We start from the raw sequence: 20,274 nt of genomic DNA on the forward strand, positions 1-20,274 counted from the left end.
AGAGCATGAGACAAGGGGATGGCAGAGGGAGAAGGAAAAGCTCTCTTTCTCTCTCTCAAAGAAATAAATAAAATCTTAAAAAATAATCAAGAGGTCCTGGGTATGTATGGAAAGTATGGAATAAAAGAGATGGGATAATCACAACTATTTCAAAGTTTTGAGACCATGTGACTAGAAAGATGACAGGTGGTTTTTCTAATGGAGGTAGAAAAATATGTAATTTTGGTGGGGAGAGCAGGCAGTTGGCAGAAAGAGAGGCAATTCATAAGTTTAGATTTAGATATTTGCAGCTTGAAGCAAGGCTGAGATAGGAAAGTAAAAATACCTGAGCACGGCTCACCCTATAATTGCTACTCTATTGTGTGTTCAGTAGAGAGATATTGTGGTAATGGTAACTGTGATATGCAATGGTCACAGGTTCAGCACTGATTTTTTTTTCCCTGCTGTGTGGCCAGAGCCTAGCATGGTTCCTGGACTATGGCACATATTCAGTGCAAGCCTTTGGATGGGTAAATGAAGAAACAAGGAACCAGATCTAATATGATTTCTTGATCTACTACTTACTTGATGTGTGTGCCCACAGGTAAGATAGCAACTTCTCTAAGGCTCAGTTTCCTTGTCTGTAAAGTGAGGATAACAAAAGCTATCTCATAGAATAATTCATGACCGCTAGCTGTATTTTTAAAAAAGATTTTACCGGGATCCCTGGGTGGCGCAACGGTTTGGCGCCTGCCTTTGGCCCAGGGCGCGATCCTGGAGACCCGGGATCGAATCCCACATCGGGCTCCCGGTGCATGGAGCCTGCTTCTCCCTCTGCCTGTGTCTCTGCCTCTCTCTCTCTGTCTGTGACTATCATAAATAAAAATAAAAAAAAATTTAAAAAAAAAAAGATTTTACCTACTTATTCATGAGAGAAACAGAAAGAGAGGCAAAGATGTAGGCAGAGGGAGAAGCAGACCCCCTGTGGGGAGCCTGATGTGGGACTCAATCCCAGGACCCTCGGATCATGACCTGAGCCAAAGGCAGAGGCTCAACCACTGAGCCACCCAGACACCCCAACTGCTAGCTGTATTAAAAATAGCACAGGGATTCTAGAATGATATATGAAAATACCATTACAGAATTATAAATGATGATAATTCATGATATATTTTATTAACAATGATCAAAGTCTTGTGAATGAGAAAGCTGAAAAAGACAAAACCTGGGACTTCCTACTCAGGGCCACTGGGCAGTCTCTGAAACTGGCCAGTTAGTAGACAGAAGAAAGTACAGATCTATCACTAAGGAGGTAAGAAGCTAACTAGAATATCATTCTAAATAACAAAGAGAAAGAGGTTATGAGAAAAATGTCAAGGACCACTAACAGTTTACCAGCCCTTACTATACCAGGCTGGGAATGCCAGGTACTGAGATTATTTCATTTAATCCTCATAGTAACTATCTGAGATTAGCATTAGTATACCCATTTGACTTAACAGAAAACAGGGCAGTTATATAACTTTATTCATTCATTAAATTAATATTTATGAACCACTAACTATCTGCCAGGGACTATTACAGATTTTTGGAATAAAACAGTCAATAAAACAAAGTCTCTGCCCTTATGGAACTTACAATTTTCATATGAGGAGAGAAGACCCAAAGAAATAAGCCAGTGATTTATGGTGTACCAGATGCTAAATACAATGGAGAACAAGAGAGCAAAGCAAGGAGAACAAGACATGCAAGTGCATTGCCCAAGCTCACAATGCTAGAAAATCTCAATTATCTGGAGATCATGAGAAGGAAAATAGAGAAACAAAAAGACAGTGGATTGAACAAGATAAAGGTTATGGACAGAAGAGGAAAGAGAAATGAAGCTTCTCACTAGAGTACTTTAGCAATGAAAAGAAAACTGGAACAGTATCTGGGTGTCTCAAATTCCCTTTTGTAAAAGATCTTTAAAGATACTGCTCGAACCACTTATAATCCTGGCCCAAATATTAATGCTGGGTCACACTGAAACATTCCTTCCAATTTTCTTGCTTCCTTTCATCCAAAATAACAATAGGAAAGGAACCAGGCACATCTCTACTATGAGTAGGCCTGTCAGAGCCCTCTGTCAGCTCCAAAACACACCCCTCCCCTCTGGTACAGACAACAGGAAATGCAGACTCTGCTCCACAGAGTCTGATTATGGCTCTCAGAACTAATGGGAGTGTCATGCTTCTGAACATCACTCCATCACCATCACTGTCATCACCACCACCATCACTGTCATCACCACCACCATCACCACCATCATCATCACCATGACCACTACTATATACTGCCACCACTACTACTATCACTGCCACTGCCATCACCGCCACCACCACCATCACCACCATCACCATAGTTGTCACCACCACTGTCATCATCACCATCACCATCACCACCACCACCGTGATCACTACTATATCTGCCACTGCCACTGCTGTCATTGTCAGTATCATCACCACCACCATTGCTACCACCACCATTGTCATCACCACCACTGTCATCACTGCCACTGTAGCCATCACTATTATTGTCATCACCACAACCACCAACACTGCCATATCATTACCACCACCACTACCACTACCAACATCACCACCATGATATAATTCAAATTAAAAGCAATTATAACAGAGAAATAGAAAACTTAGTTTTGTACTGATATTAGAAGAGCTTCTTCCCAGATTTGGTGACTGCAAAGTTGTAGCCAACCCATTAAAGTGCAACTTTTCTAAAATTTTTGGCGATCCTATATTTCTGGGACTCTAAAGCATGTGCTGAGCCAATCTATAGTGTCATCTTGCAGTGGCCTTCCCTTGGAAGGTATATTGGAATTCAAAATAGCAAAATGAACAAAGCATTAAGATATTTTTCATAGCCTAAGGATAGTATCAAATCATAGTGTAATAATTTGTGAAGAAGCAATATTTTAGCATAGAAATTTTAAATTTATATCAACATTTCAATTATCTATAATTAAATTAAAAGATGAATGTGTTCCCTATCTCAGTGAAATACTTCTCCTTCTATCCAATTGCTCATGGAAGACATCTGACAGTTATTCTGACACTTTCCTCTCCCTTAAGTCCAATTAACATTGTATTATGAGGTCTTAAATTTCTTATTTCAAATAGCTTTTGCGTCTGTCCTCTTCCCTCCACCTCCACCACTACCACCTCAAGCCAAACCACTATAATCTGTCTTTTGGACTATCTCCATGGTCTCCCTACTCCCCCTCTACCCTCTCAAACCATTTTCCACAAAACTATCTGTCCTTACCCTTTTGCACACAGCACTTAGTGACCAAAATTCTTATAGTATTCTAGGATATCCTCGAGGATTTAGCACCTGTCCACCTCTTCAACCTCAATTCATACCATTCTCCCTCTCTGCTTCTAGTGCACTAATATTCTTACAGTTTCTTATATGCACCATGCTTGTTTCCACCTCAGGCCTTTCTATGTGTTGTTCCTGAGCCCATAATGCTGTTCCCTCTCCACTCTCTCTCCTAATTAACACATTCATCCTGTAGATATCAGGTAGCTCACAATCAGGTCTCTCTTTTATATGTTCTTGTTGTATTGCTCCTCATTTGCTCCATAGTCTTGAACTCTGTATTTGCATAATTATCTGATTGTCTCTCACTCATGATGCTATATACTCTATGATTTTATGAGTCTTGCTTATTATTTTATCTCCAGGGATAATGATGAAATTTGGCACATAGTAGGTACTCATATATTTGTTAATAAAGTATTCATCCTGGGGCACCTGGGTAGCATAGTCAGTTAAGCAACTGACTCTTGACTTTGGCTCAGGTCATGATCTCAGGGTCATAAGATTGAGCCCTGCACTGGGCTCCGTGCTCAGGGCTGAGTCTGCTTGAGATTCTCTCTCCCTCTCCCTCTCCCTCTGCCCCTTCTGCTGCTGCTTCTCTCTCTCTCTCTCTCTCTGTCACATTCTAGAATAAATAAATAAATAAATAAATAAATCTTTCAAAAAATAAATATTCATCCCAGGGTTGTAGAGAGCTGCCAATCTGACATATTCCCAAGTGTATATACCATGATTATGATAAAACTCATGCTCTCTCCTCCATCTAGAGCATGCTAACAGGACTGGCAGGATGGGATGACTCTCATTCCCACAAGCAGATACATTTCTTTCCTAAGACGACCTGCTAAAGATAAGCAAGTGGTGCTCTAATCCACATTTAGAAAACCTGGGCAAAAAGAGTAAAAGGACAGCAGCCAGTACACTTTTCAAGAGTGCATGATATAGAACCAGAACCTTAAGGCTGAGCCAAGCTGAACCTTGAATCACTCGTAAGAGTTCAAGATATTCCACGGCATTAAATTGAGCTGCTATCTAGAAAGCAACATGGGATACACTAATGTATACCCGGATGACTGCTGCTGACTGTATGACTGTTGTTTCCTGAAATCTTTTGAAAACAAAAGGTATATCCCAAGAGGACAACCATCTGAGCAAAACATTCTTTATGTACAAACAATAGCTCTATATGCAGACACAGACAAGATGCCAATAAACTCCAGTAATATTATTAGCAACAATAACAACCGTCAAAACCAGTAATTAAAAAATTCCTTTCTCTGGGGAGTCCGAGCTATATTAAAAGCATTCTTTTATTCTCTAAAGAAAAAGCATTTTTTCTTTTAATCAGATTTCTGTGGACTGAGGAATACTGGGCAGCCACCTTCAAAAATAAAGAAATTAAGGCACTGAATTTAAAATGACCACCAAAGAGACTGCTGACAGAAAACAGAACTAGAGGTCAATAGATGTTCATGACTTTTCAACTCATATATGTACATGTCCAGGTCAATGAACTCCCATAGAGGGAGAAGAAAGATATGGCTAGAGGCAGCATGCTAATCTCTAATAATAATAATAATATGCCCTGACAGTAATTATTAGAACCCAAGCTTTGCCCCCTCTATACTTCTCTGAAGATTACAATCAATCAGTGTTATTAAAAACAGATTCCTGGGCCATAGTTACTGAATCTGTATTTCCAAAGGAGTGCATTGGTAACATGTATTTTACAAGTGGTCCAGGGGATTCCTAATTGGGAAATATTATCCTAAAGGTCCAGGTTCAGTAATCCAGGAGGATATCAGATGAGGGACTTCTGTGAGTGCAGAAGTGCGGTGAGTGTTTCTGACCTGGCCTCCTAGGGGACACACTGCAGAATCAGGAAGTGTTATGTCCCTGGTGACACTATGAGAAATACTGAATACAAGGCGCTGAGCTGCACTGGATTAGATACTGCTCCTCACCTTGGTGGGCTGGAACAGAGCCCAGAAACAGCCAGAACCATACCAATGCCCAGAGAATGCGTGGGCAGTAAGACACATGAAGCCAGTGTCAGGACTGAGAGGAGAAAGGAGATAGAATTTCCATGAGTGTGTTTAATAATACCTCATGAAAAAAAAAAATAATACCTCATGAATCAGAAAGAAGAGTTTGGGAAAAGATGTTGAGGACAGGGAATCCATTGGGAGCAGAAGTTCTAATACATTATTATTAATAATGATAGTAGCACTTGGTTTGCTGAGCTGGATACAAAGCACTTCCTTGCAACACCTCATTTTCTATTCGCTTAATAAGTAATTATGAGACAACTGCTTCCTGTGCCAGGCAGTGGTCAGCCGAGGAGTTGCAGTGGCCATAACAGATGCTTCAGCTCCATGGACAGTTCTGCTCGTTCAAATTATCCCCCTCTTAGCGCCTGCCAAGTCGCTTCACTTTTCTGCCTCAAGGATTTTGTGAGGCAGAGCTCCTTCCCTCAGCCTGGAAGTGTGGGGGGAGTACCTCCTCTGGGGACAACCCTCAGCCAACAAAGAGGGGAATGTGTGAATAAACACTGTTGCCTCCCAACTTTCATAGGGATATATTTGAGAAATTTTTACAAGTTTCCTCAGAGAGTCATCAGGGACTGATCGCCAGTTGACATAAGTGGTAACCTCAATTATGCACCTGCCTTCAGCTCTTCCTCCTCCCCTATTTCCTGCTTCCTGGGATCACCTCTTTGTACCTAAGGCTTTCTATGAGGCTCTGCTTTCTGGAGGAATCTAACATGAGGAAGTGAGCAACATTACAAAGTAAACACAATACCTATCTTTCTGAGTCAGGGACAGGAAAATAAGCATGCAAATGAAGGTTTAGTATAGGGACAGATGAAGTGAAAGGGACAGAAGATCACAAATAATGGTGGAGGAGAGTGGCTAATTTGAATGAAAGGTAAATATTTAATGAATATTAAATCCTCATTCCACTGGGCACTGTAATATTACATCTGATTTTTGGCTTTCCAACATTCTAGCTTTTAAATTATGAATCAGGATAGCTCTAGGAATGAAAGAACTTAAGAAAAGGCACAGAAGACTTAAGTAAGTGTTAATATTAAACAAGCCTAAATCCTACCTGTTCCCTAATATAGGGAACATATTTTTCTCTTCCATAAAGAAGATATGAACCTCTAATTTCCACCTCTCCTCTTCCCTTTCCATCCTCACTACCACCATCACCTCCCACACGGAAGATGCATTACCTCCTCTATGTCTCTCTGCTTCCCCACAACACACACCACCTAGAGTGGTCTTTTAAAGATGCAAATCTGAGCATGTTTTTCTCCTGTTGATATCATCCAATGGCTTCCCTTGACTCCAACAAAATCTAAGATCCCTGGCTACAAGGCTCTGTGCAATCTGGGCACTGCCAACTTTTCTGATGCCATCTAATACATTTTCTCTGCAGTTCAATTTCTCCAGCCCTTTGTCTACCTGTTGAATAAGCCAGCACCTCTATACTTGCTATTCCCAGAGTATCTATGCTACTTAGGATTCTCATTATCTTCATTTTAAACCAAACAAATGCCATGCATACCTGCAACACAATCCCATTCTTACCAATGTGATTTTGGCACAAGATAAACAGAACCTGGATTACTGTTGGTCTGAGGGGCAAGGGTAAGTTAATGATCAGAAAGGCAAGTCAGGAGCCTGGTTCTCACATGCTTTCACATCACTCAAGATTGACTAGGCACATTTTGGCAGTTACCTTAAAGCTGGTCCTCAATTCTCTTCTATCAGTTCCAAGTTCTCTCCATGCCCCTAAATCATTCCAGCAGTATAGTGATTTTATCTTCCTAGCACTTTTTATCTCCAATCTACTTCTGACAACAACCTTCCTTTCCCTGGGAACTAGCCCTCCACATGCATATCCCAAGGGCTCTATAATGTCTGGATTTTTCAATAGGTTTAGTGAAGCCAAAGTTGTTTTCTTGTATTGGTGTTAAGTTCAAGGCTTTAAAAACCTCCTGAAATCTGGCGTTACTCCTGCTTCCACCTTCCCAGGTTTCTTCTCTTGGACCCCATTCCCTTCAAATGGGCTCTAGTATTTCCTTTGCCCCTATTATCTGCAGAGTCATACGGGTTCTCTTGATTAGAGCTCTATGCTGGGTAACCCTGAAAGGCTTGCACTGCTTAAAGGGTATAAAAAAGTGTTTCTTCTACTTTTATCCACAGAATAAAACAATCAAACAAAGAGGTGTCTAGGATACAGGCTCTGGTTTTCAGTGTCATCTGACCCTGGGAAAATCACTTTAATATTTGCTTTCTGATCCCAACTAATCCAAACCATAAAAGCTACAGATACATTGAAAGTGCTTTTTAAGTTTCTTCTAGTTAACAATAATAATATTTAAAAGTTTCATTCTTCTATCATACTTTCCTAATATTCCTGTTTACCTCAAATTGAGATAAAACGGTTCAAAGAAATAGAAAATAAAACTACTGGGGATCCCTGGGTGCCTCAGTGGTTTGGCACCTGCCTCTGGCCCAGGGCGTGATCCTGGAGTCCCAGGATCGAGTCCCACATCAGGCTTCCTGCATGAAGCCTGCTTCTCCTCTCTCTGTGTCTCTCATGAATAAATAAATAAAATCTTAAAAAAAAAAAAAGAAAAGAAAACTACTTAATATGATTGCAGTGACTGCAACAAATTTATTTATGGTTCTATATCCTAAACAGTGCATACTATGTTATTTCACTTATAAATAATTTTCCCAGTTACAAACAAGAGGAACCCATTGTGGAAAATTTGAGAAACAAAAAGAAGATTTTAAAAATCAGCACGCTTAATCATTTCACCTGAAAATAAACACCAATAAAATACTGATTTATGTCTTTCTAGTATATGTTCCTGTATATAACTGTTAAGCAAAAATAAGATCACCTTGTAATTCTGTTATATAATTGCTTTTTTCTTCATGTATAAATAAATCATGAACATGTATCCATATTAATAAAGACTTATAAAGCAGTTTTAAAAATCCACCATGAAGACTGATGTTTCTCAAGAGGGTGGTGGTATGCCCTCTAGAAAGCATTTAGGAAATTTAGGGGCTATTTTTGATTGGTACAGAGGCTGGGAGAGACTACTGACATTCTGAGGGCTACAACCAAAGCTGCCAGAGTCCCTAAGATGTGCAGGGTAGTTCCACATATCAAAGAGTCGTTTCACACCTGGCATGCCTTCCAAATGTTCTCTGGGAACATTAGAGAAGAAGCAATATTCCCCTAGCACAATCTGAACTAGAAAACTGTAAGGGCTAGTGCATGAAACAGAAATATTTTTGGAGAAGGGGATTGGACTGAACGGTCTCAAACATTCCACCCAGAACCACTATCCTATGATGCTGACAAATACAGAAATCTAACCACATGACTTTCTATCTAATTCTCTCAAAATTATCAATTATCCATTTTATTCCTATCTTCTTTCATGATCAGATAACTGACAAATTCATATCCCATGTCTCTTTTCAGTTTATGATTTCAAATCCCAGGCCTAGACAGCTTTACCCTTAAGCACAAACCACGGAAACTAAAACGGAAGTACACAAAAATATTTTTAAACAATCCTTACCACAGCAGTATCTATAAATATAAATTACAGAAGTAATCAAAATACATACTAATTTGGAATTTGTTACATAAATTATGGTATATTCACATAATGGAATATCTTACAGTCATTAATGTTTTAGAATATTTTATGATATGGAAAAATACAATATTAAGTAGGACAAACAAGTTACACAGAAATGTCTAAGATTTCACATATATTAAAAAATGTATATGTATATAAAAAATTACATATATAAAATAAGTTGGTTAAAGATAAAGAAAAATTAAAAAAAAAAGAAAAATACAGAGAAAGGATGAGTGGGAGCTGTGTATGTCACTATATATGATTTGAGTAGATGTGGATGTGGATGTGTTTGTGTGTGCATGTTTAGTATTAAACATTAGTCTTGAAAAAGAATAAACTTGTAAATGAATACTATGACGGAAACACTGCAGTAGCCATTGCCTCATTGGGAAGATAAAGAGTAAGTTAAAGAAAAACCTCATTCCCATGACCTCAGGAACCCTCAATGCCTAACCAGCTGGTCATTTTTAAATTAGATTTAAGTTTATATGCATACTATGTCTCCTATAATCACTATTGAAATTTGTCACCTAAATCTAGTCCAAGATAGGCCAAGAAGGTTTCTAAGATGTTGAGGTATTAAGGACAAATTTTTTCGTTCCATCTCCTAGAAATATTATTTGTAACACAAAGCTATGATACCAAAGTTTGTAAAATACGTTTCTTGTAGAAAATTGTATGTTAGAATATTCGTTATGAAAAATTAAATGTGTTCACCTTAGCCATAAATGAAGCAGAGGTTGGTGATAATTATTACCCCATTACTCTATTATTCAACTTACATATGACGATTATATAGTCAGAATGCACAATGCATTCTGGTCTAGCTTTATACCTTGGAGCCTATTTGAAGTGAATTCAATCTTAATGTATCAGGAAGCCCCTTTCCTAAACAACTTTTTATGCCACATTAAAACAATAGCAACAATATAAGGAGTACACTAGTGATGAGCACAGTGTGATATATGAAAGTACTGAATTACTATATTGTATGCCAGAAACTAATAGAACACTATATTTAACTAACTGGAATTAAACAAAAACTTAAAACAATAACAAAAATACAAAAACATACACTAAAATGGATGACCATAGTTATATTGAGGTAGTAAGATTACAGGAAATTTTTATTTCCTTGGATTTTTAATATTTTCCAATATAACCATGTTCCATTTATTATATTTAATCAGAGAATATCTCCGAGCTTCTCACTTATCTTTTTGCCTAATCATTGTCCAGTGAAAGTGCTAACAATTTATAAACTAACCAAGGGAAGGCAATAATAATAATCATAATAATAATAATTAATAATAATAATGGAGGGTTTCATTCCCAGAATAATCAAGTGTGGGCTCTTTATCAGTTCAAGGGGTTGGTGATTTGGTGTACGATATTTTTGTGCTCTACAGCAGGAGGAGGAATTATTTTTATCTGTGACTGCAAGAGCTTGTTTTATTAAGCTAAAATCTTTCCACATCTAATCCTTTAAACATCTAGAATGTCAAGCATGTTTAGTATTAGAGCCAGAAGAGGATGGAAAAATCATCTGACCCAAACTCAAGTTAAAGGGGACTGAGCGATTTGTATGAAGTGACTAAGGTCACCTGAAAGACATGAGATAAGACTGCATTTCTTAATTTGAATGTTCTTTCCATTCTACCAGATTGTTTCTGTGCCCATGAAGATGGAGGCAGGATCAGGGGATGAAGAAGAGCCCTCACTATATGGCTTCCTTCCTAGGCAAAGTAAGCATTTCAGAGCCCACTCGTCACCCAACTATATAGCAGGGAGTCTCAAAACATTATCAAGACAAAGTAATTTTTTTTGTTTATACCTCATTGTTCTCCTCCTCCTATGCTATTAGAAAGAAAGAAAGAAAAAGAAAGAAGAGAGAAGGAGGGAGGGAGGGGAAGGAGAAGGGGGTGGGGAAGGAAAAGAGAAGAGAGAGGAGGGAAAGGGAGGGGAGGGGAGGGAAAGGGAGGGGAGAGGAGATGAGAGAAGAGGAGGGGAGGGGAGAGGAGAGGAGAGGAGAGGAGAGGAGAGGGGAGGGGAGGGGAGGGGGGGGAGGGGAGGGGAGGGGAGGGGAGGGGAGGGGAGGGGAGGGGAGGGGAGGGAAGGAAAAGAAATCCTAATAAGAACATGTTGGCAACATGCAGAGTCCTTGCTCTGGTACAGTCCAAGAAGGCAGATCTTGTCTACTATGTTATTAAAAATCTCTGGGTCCTCTTTCTTTTACTCATTCTTTCTCTTTTTAGCAGAGATCATTAAGAATTTTCTTACTTCCACAAGAAAACACTTAAATAAGAAACAATTAACTATTAAAATACACACAAATTGTCTATGTCAAAAACAAAAGCTGAAAGGATTTATTCCCCATGGAAAAGCTGCTGGAAAAGCTGCTGCCAACAAAACTTCCTCTTTCCATAAAGCAACAACACTTTGTCTTTCTTCTGGAATGTCACAAAAATAGTCAAAGCCACCAAACACCATTATTCTTGCTAATACACCAAACCTCAACCCCCTCTAACTGGGGACTTCCAGATGAAGAGGCTAATAAACTCCAATTCACAAATGTAACCACCAACTTAATTAGTAGTGACACAATGCTATAGAATAGCTCCTGTTTATACAGACAAGGTCTTTAATGACATTAAAAGTTTAATGCTGTCATAAATTTTAATACAATATTTTAAACACAAGTGAGTTAATCACTCTCAAAAGTAAATTTACTTAGCTAGCTAAGAAATCCCCAGCTTCATTAGTATTCTGTTATATTCATAAATCCTCCTTTGTCATATCTGAGGGTTCATAGGATTGGCACTGGCTGTAGCTGTATAAAAAAATAAATCAAACTTATGCATATTCATCAAGTGACTGCTCTGAACAGATTGATGGAATTTGTCTTGGCTCTGTTATAAGGGGGGGTGAGGGTTTAAGCAAATCATGGTCTCAGTGGGTGTCAAACTAGAAAATGAGAGGGCTGTATTAAATGATTAGCAAGGCTTCATTCTTGCTCTAACCAAATGCAGTTCTATAATATTACATGCTTTGAAAAGCTCCAGGTACTGAGGAGCATACCAGAGTAGGGTAATACATAGCCCCTCCATTCAGATGCAATGAAAATCCAAGTTAAAATGTAAATACATCATCTTGGAAAGGAGACAGTATCAGACATTACCTTATTAGGGCTTAGCTCCAGGCAGCTAGAGTACCCAGGATGAGCAGTTGCTGGGAAGAAAAGGATTAAAGCAGGCATTATAAATCAAATGCCTGTAGAAGCCAGGCAAGGAGCATAAATAAGCGGGTGGACCTGGTTGGAAGTTGTGGAAAAATGGACAGCTGCTCCTCAGCTCCAGCTAATTGCTGTTAATAGGAATATAGACCCTGAGTTATCCCATCTTTCGTTTTTCAAAAAGAATCTCCCAAATCTATAAAATCTTATGAATTTTAAATATTGAATCAAAATATTTTAAAACATTCTACAAGGAAAATATAGATTTCTACATTAGATAAACCACAAGATCAAACTTAAGATCTTTGCTGTGGGGCACTGTACAAGGAATTAATACAAGGACAGAGGAGACATGGAAAATAGGAGGAAGGATACAATGAAAGAGGATCGAGGGGTGAAATCAGTCTGAGGTTGTCTCTGTTGAAGAACAAGCAAACTGGGAAGTAGAAAGAGGTTATCCTAGGATAACCTAGGATAGTGTTTCTAAACTTTTTTGGGGTCATGAGTACCACAAGAGATTGTGCTGAATGCTTTAGAGATTTTCCCTGGAAAACTAAGCTTTTATATAGTAGGCAAAATAACTGCCCACACACACACTAAGGTGCCTGTCCTCATTTTTTGTCCTACTCTGCATGTTACTCTACACGACAAAAGGGATTCTAAAGATATGGTCCTTCAAGTTAAGGACCTTGGCCCAATCTAATCCCATGAATCCTTAAAGTCAGAAAATCTCTCTTGGTCATGGTCAGAGGGAGATGTATGGAAGATGCTCAGAGATGTAATGTTGCTAGTTTTGCAATAGAGGAAGGGGCCCAAGCCAAGCAATATAGGTAGCCTCTGGAAACTGGAAAAGGCAAAGAGACAGAGAGTCCAGGAAGGAATGAAATCCTACTGACCACCTTTATTTTAGCCATAGGAGACCCATGTTGAATATCTACAGAACTATAAGATTATAAATGTGTGGTGTTTTAAATCACAGATTTGTGGTCCCTTGTCACAGTAGCAACAGAAAGCCAATATAATATATACACTCAAACTTTGGGGAAAACGTTCAACAACTTCCCTAAAGCTCATCCACAGACACAGATATAGGCTTTTTGTACTAGAAAGGGCTTAATATACAACATGGTCTAAAAGCTGAAGGTATGAAACTATTTTTCCTTGGCTTACATGCAAAGATCAATTCCTGCCTCATAACACAATGAGCTCCAAAGTCCCACTTCTACAAGGATGGATTCATTCTCTGAAGACTAACTACTCTTTTGAGTCTCATTGAAATGACATATGACCCCTTGATTGACAGAAAGATCTTTCTTCCCTTTTTCAAAGTGTTTATTATGCACAATTCTCGCCCCACCCCCAAGAAGGTGACATTTTATACCTGCTGAGATTTAGCTTGGCCCTTTCCATTACTTTGATTCAAACCCAGGTCTAGAGCATCCTGTTACAGTATCATGTCTCTATCAAGATCTTATTAGGTACCATATGCCTGAACCTGGCCAAATGCTGGCTTAAAAGTGAAGAGAACTGTTATCAGGAATGTGAACTACCTGACTCAAAGTTGTTTTTAGCCTCAGATCTCATTTCACCAGTTCATCAAGTTTCACAATCCCTGTAATATTTTGAGATGTTTTTTTTTTTTTTTAAAGTTTCATTAGAATGTCCCTAGGTAACGCTACCATGGCTGTGACAAATAACTCAGCCTAATCTAAATACTAAACTTAACAGTACCAGACATAATTGGCCTAACACCACTTCTGATCTGACACTTAACCCCAGATCCTGTGATTGCCAACACTGGAGTACAAAATAGTCTGGAATGGGGGCTAGCTCAGAAAGCTAGATCTCATCAAAGTAGAACCTGGAACCTAGAAGGAAAAAAAGAAAAGGACAAGGTATTTGGGGTTCTATGGAGGTTGGCTAAGATGTAGAAGTGTCAAATGTGTTGTGGAGAGACAAACCTGACTTAATGAGGAAAGCTGCCCAGTGAGCCTGTCTGTATTTAGTTCCTTTCACTGACATGCAGAGGAGGCCTAGGAACCTCCTAAGAAGATACAAACTTGTGTATATCCGCATCTCTGTTTTTCTGAGAAAAGGTATCATAGATCTGAAATCCAAATTCAATTATCACTCACCATTCCCAAATACAAGAATTGCTGCCCAGTATATTTCCTTATCAAAACTATTCTAATTCAGTACTCTTGCCTCTGACTAATCATGTGTAAATTATTCTCATCACAGAAAACTGTTATATTTCTGACTTGCCCTCTGATAACAGTAATATAACCACTTACCTTCCTTACTACAGATGAGATGTAAAGTGGTTTCAAGTTACCAAACATCAAGTATCTTTGAGAAGGTAAACTTCTAGTATCATTTTTCTTTATTAGCCTCTGTGGATATCTACCCCAAAGGGCTGCCACTCATTCCATACAATAAATAATTTAGTTTTGTTTTGTTTTGTGTTACTATTTTGAAATATGCATAGGTATATAATTGGCCACGTTCTTGAAAAAAAAAAAGGCAGTCACCAGTCTGGTAGAAGGGAGACAGGGTCACTATGCAAAATTGGTTGTAGTCAGTCTAAAACAGCTTCATTATAATAAGGCTTCAAATAGGAAGGAGAATGCCCAGATCAGCAGAGAAATGACAAGGTTGAGTCTTACCTGACCTGAGGTCACATAAGAATAAACAGAAAAGAAGTGGCAATTTGTGAGGTGGGAAATACAAACACCTATGAATCCAATGGGAGGCTGGGTCACCTTGCTTTTGGGGCCCCTCCAATCTTTTGGGGATCTATGATTCTAAATTTAGCATGTTGAATATTTTAAAGCAAAATTACATACCACAGCCAACTTCTCTATAGTTGTTGATTCATTTAGGCTGTGCTGCCATAAAAAAAATATCTAAAGGTCATGCTCAGAAGCACAGCACTCTCTTCCTACTGAGCGAGGGCTATGATTACGCTGTACACATGATCCTACAAAGACAGCTGACAAAACTAGCAGCTGAATTCTTTCTTCTGTTTATTTCCAGAAAACTCTTTCCACAGACAGCTGCAATGCCAGGCTCCCATCAGAATGCCATGCCAAACTTGCTACAGACAGCTTTCCACCTACATCCTTGCCCTGGACCCAGGGCTGTCTCCAGTAGGTCTAGCAGACCAGAGAGGCCAGCTCTGGGCTGCTTCAAGTACCTCAAGGACACTACTTGGATCAGCACAGAAGCCACACCTGCTGCTTTGTAATCAAACATTTATAGGTTCAAATGCTGGCTCAGATTTTTCACTTGTATAACATCAGTGCCTCAATGAATCCCAGCCTCAGGCTTTTTCTCCATAAAATGGGGCTATAGGTACTCACTTTATGAAGAAATGGAGAAGGCTAAATGAGATAATATGTGAAAAGAAATTGGCTTGATATCTACACTCTCATCACTAATTATCATCACAGAGGAAAATCTAGTCATCTCTAGCATAGAATAAAAGAGGACAAAATGAAATCAGCATTTCTTTCTCCAAGACTATATCCTCTCCTCTCTGAGCCATAGGCTGATTATCTACTAAATGAAGGCAGAGACAGTAGGTTATTTACATTTCTCTTGAACTCAAACTCAATAATACTCTCTTACAGCCTCTCAAAGCAGCTGCTGTGACTTGTAAGGAATGCCAGTCAAAATCAGAAAGCCTTGCCTCTTGTGTGGGAGTGGCAAACACCAGCATTAGCATTTCTGGGAAAGCAACACTAGGCACAGCACAAATTCTGACAAAAAAGGCCCACCTTTGTGGAACTCGCACTGTTTCTTGGCACCTGAAGGAGTGGTTTTGTGGACTCTCGTGAGCTGGCGTTCCTGTTCTCCCCCGACACTCTGGCTGGCTGGGTACCACATGCTCTGTCTCCTGCAAGAAGAAACAACAAAAGTAGAGGAACTGTCAGTAACCACCACACCACCATGTTCCACAGCCTTCTTCAGCTGGGAGTGGGTCTCAGGGTAGGAGAACACAAACAAAACACACTCTGCCGACCATAGTTGAAGAAGGGGGCCAATAGTGATCTGAAATTTAAGAAACCTTTTTCTATTAGTCAGTTGCTATAAGATTACTAATAAATAAAGAATAAAGAGAAAAATAATAAAAAATCTAATGTTCAAGAGATATGATACAACCACATCATGAAAATGTTCACATTAAAAATATTATAGAAGAGTATTGAATAAATAGATCTGAAGATATAATTTCTAGAATATTTATAGCGTTGGCTCATTTTTGTAAAAACAAACATATGTATGAATACACACACACAGATTGAGATACTAAAATCTTAACAGTGACTAACTCTGAGATGTCATTTCTTTTTTTATAAATTCCAGACCCCAAGCATGCTTGATCTTCCTTCTCCCTCCCTCTAACACACATACACACATACACACACACACACACACACACACACACACACACACAACACACACTTGCCATTAGCTATGCTACATCCAAACAAATTACTACATTGGTCATCCCATGATGCAATCTATGCATTACTTTAGAAGAACTCCAGAATGCTAAACTTTGCAGAGAATATCATAAACATATCCAAGCTATAATGAATCTGGATTCACTACAAGGAGACATACACTAAAAATGAAAGATTTATATACAATCAACAGTTGAACCACTATAGTTTTTGAGCTATATCAAACCTCTAATTGACAAGTTTTCAGTTGCAAAAATAGCCCCTCTTTACCTGACAAAAGAAATACTAAAATTAAATCAGTGAGAAATTCAGTAAATTCAGATGGCTATTGTTATGCAGTGAAAATACTCCTGTGTTGCAATACATTTGAGTCTGACTGGTATACTCTGGCTGCAATATAGACCAAGCTTTCCTATTTGGAGTGTGGGTTAAAGTCAGTACAGGTGCCAATGTCAAGTATCTCAGAAGTCACTTTTACAAAACACTAGGATAATGTGGTAGGGCATTTTGCAAAGTAGTCCTCACAAGTCTCTAAAACAAAATTATGGGTTGCCTGGGTGGCTCAATCGGTTAAGCATCTGCCTTTGGCTCAGGTCATGATCTCAGAGTCCTGCGATTGAGCCCTGCATCAGGTTCACTGCTCTGTTGGGAGTTTGGTATAAATCATCCTGAATACTAATGAAGAGAGCAGACTCTGATGCAAAACAGGCATAATTGTAATGATAGATGTTGCACTTTCCAATAACAAAAAGATCATGCTCCAAAGTGCCAACCTCCAAAACCCCCTCATATCAGAAACAAATTCAGCCTCTCTCTGAAAATGCTGAACGGGTTCCAAAGTTCCTATGAATTTGGAAAATCTTTGGTTTGTAAGAAGAGGAATAAATATCTTTCAGTTTAGTCCTCTCCAATCCATTATCTCTTCATGGAATAGCCCCACGTGAACCAATAGCCCCAGCAAAGCTCACACAGAAATGAGCCTTCAAGTGATTCTAACTTGTAGGCTACATGTCTTCTAGCTGAGGCTCCAGACATCATGGAGCAGAAACAAGACCTCCTTATTATTCCTAACCTACAGAAACCACAAGATGTAACAAGTGATTATTGTTATTTTAAGTGTTGGGTTTGTGATGCAACTATAGATAACTAAAACACCACTACCTTTTCTCTTATTCTAAGACACTACCAATTATAAAAGCCACCATCAGTTTAATTAAATAACAGCTTTTTAGGAAAAGAAAATTAATGCCACTTTAAGTGCATCCATCAGTTTTAAAGTGCACTCAGATATGAGAAAAATCAAAGTGTGAAAAAAATGTGTGTGTTGGTATCAAAAAAATTCAGAGCATGCCCATTAGAACATGGTACTATGTGTGACACAAAAGAAGTTTGGTTAGTAAGACACACCAGAAAAGGCCACTTCTGATCTAGAAGTTACTCAATAACCTCACAGAAAGTAGGAGAATAAACCCCAATTTTACTCAGGTTTTTAAAAATAATTTCATGCTTTTCCTTAAAGGGAGAGGCAGAAGGAAAAGGGATGTCATTCGAATTTAATAACAGTAGCTTCCAAAGGTATTGTGCCGCCAGGTATCACTTATTCCTAAGGACACAGAGTAAAAAGTATATAACAGGAACAATGATACTCAATCATGCTTATTGGCCTCTGTAACAGAGATACTCATGAGAGACAAGGATTCACCCTCTTGATGAGTTCACATACCCATTCCAGTTGGGCTCCACCACCTGACCAGTGACAAGGTTAACTAGGACCGCCAAAGAAAGTTCTTAGAATAGATAATGTACTCATGTATGATTGAGAGAACATATTTTCTCTGCCCACCCCCAGAAAGTGACACTCTCTGGACAAGAACATATTTAATTAGCTTTGCTCATTTAAGCTTCATTACACCTTTGTTTGGAATCTGCTATGATATCCCTCCTCAGAAATTCTAGAACATTAAAGCAGAATGTTTACCTAAAATGACTGAGATACATTTTTACCTAAAAGGGAATCACCTACTACAAACCAAGAATGTTGATAGTTAAGGAGGTTATATTAAAGTGAGTAAGACGGGATGCCTGGGTGGCTCAGTGGTTGAGCGTCTGCCTTTGGCTCAGGCCACGATCCCTTGGATCGGGTCCCACGTCCAGCTCCCCACAGGGAGCCTGCTTCTTCCTCTGCCTATGTCTCTACCTCTCTGTCTCTCTCTCATTAATAAATAAATAAAATATTTTTTTTTTAAAAGTAAGACAGTCATACCCTCAACCCCAAAGAATTTTAAATTTGTTTGACAAAGAACTAAAAGTTTAAGAGGGCAAACACTAACTTGCAAACACTAACTCACTTCTGTGGTAATGTGTTTGCCAAATGGGCAGGTCCAAGGTGACCAATGGAATTGAAGGAAGGAAAAGTCAAGACCCTCTCCTCTAGGCTTGTCTTCCTGGTTTGGCCAGGCAGAACCTGGAGGGGCACTTGTAAAACAAGTGATCCTATATCTTTCCCTGCTCAGAGCTATTCTCTATCCTTTGACCTCAGCTCCTGTATGTCCCTCCAGCTTCAGTGGAGGGATTTGTTGGTTCTCTGCTATATGTAGGAGCAATTAAACTGACTTAGCTCTGAGATATTTTTTTTAGCTCTGAGATATTTTATAAGGTGTCTGTAAAACAAGCATTATTTCAGTTACTTTCTGATCTATGAAGAGAAGCCAGGATAGTATACATAATGACAATAGAGAAACTATTAGATTGATAGTCTCAGAACCTCAGCTGAGTCAAGGAAAAATTAACTGCTCCTGAGAAGGAATAGTGAAATATAATATGCTGTCCTTGTTTGGATTTTAGTGAATTTGGCTGACTCTTACAGAACTTGAGAGAATCAAGTTTTGATCCAGTGTAATGGCCACAGCTTCAAGCCCTTCCAAGTCCTCCAATTTGTACAGATCCATAACCCACAAAAAAGAAAAAAAATGTTTTGTCCTAGTCCTAGTTTTTGCTCATCTGCTCCAGCTTGACAAATCAGAATTGCTAACCTCAAAGACCTACACATCCTTTAAATCTTCCTTTCAAGATATGTAGTCAAGCAAAACATTAAGTTTTTTCATCTTCTCATACTTGAGGTTTTACTGTATCCATTCTACTCCAGAATTGATTTAAAAATTTACTTTCTTCAACTATTGGCTTAAATTTTAAATTAAGTTGGTTTATAACTAATCATTCCATTGCTAATAATCATGCCTTACATTTATTAAAGCACATTCTTCCCAAGAGCTCTAATTACTACATGATTAATACATCTGATATCTCCATAGTTTGGAAAAGCATATATATATATATATATATATATATATATATATATACACACATATCTGTGAAAATATCTGTGAAATATCTACACATATCTACACATATCTACACATATCTGTGAAAATGACTTAAAGTCCTTTTGAATAATTGTGGGTTTTAAAGACTGTTGCCCCTGATTAAAAGATCTATTGGGTTATCACATCCATTTCATAATTGGGGGAAAAGAGCTG

The 20,274-nt window shown here is 38.6% G+C and overlaps 1 protein-coding gene across 8 annotated transcripts in view; it reads right to left on the minus strand.

Moving 5' to 3' along the window:
- Window positions 1–20,274, minus strand: part of FAM13C (family with sequence similarity 13 member C) — a 147,569-nt gene that overhangs the window by 77,494 nt on the left and 49,801 nt on the right. For all 8 annotated transcript variants that reach the window (XM_072756043.1, XM_072756044.1, XM_072756042.1 and 5 more), the window contains one exon: window positions 16,049–16,167. In XM_072756043.1, the coding sequence (XP_072612144.1) occupies window positions 16,049–16,167 (119 nt within the window). The remainder of the gene's footprint in view (window positions 1–16,048; window positions 16,168–20,274) is intronic.

This window comes from Vulpes vulpes, chromosome 4, assembly GCF_048418805.1.
Source record: "Vulpes vulpes isolate BD-2025 chromosome 4, VulVul3, whole genome shotgun sequence".
NCBI lineage: Eukaryota > Metazoa > Chordata > Mammalia > Carnivora > Canidae > Vulpes > Vulpes vulpes.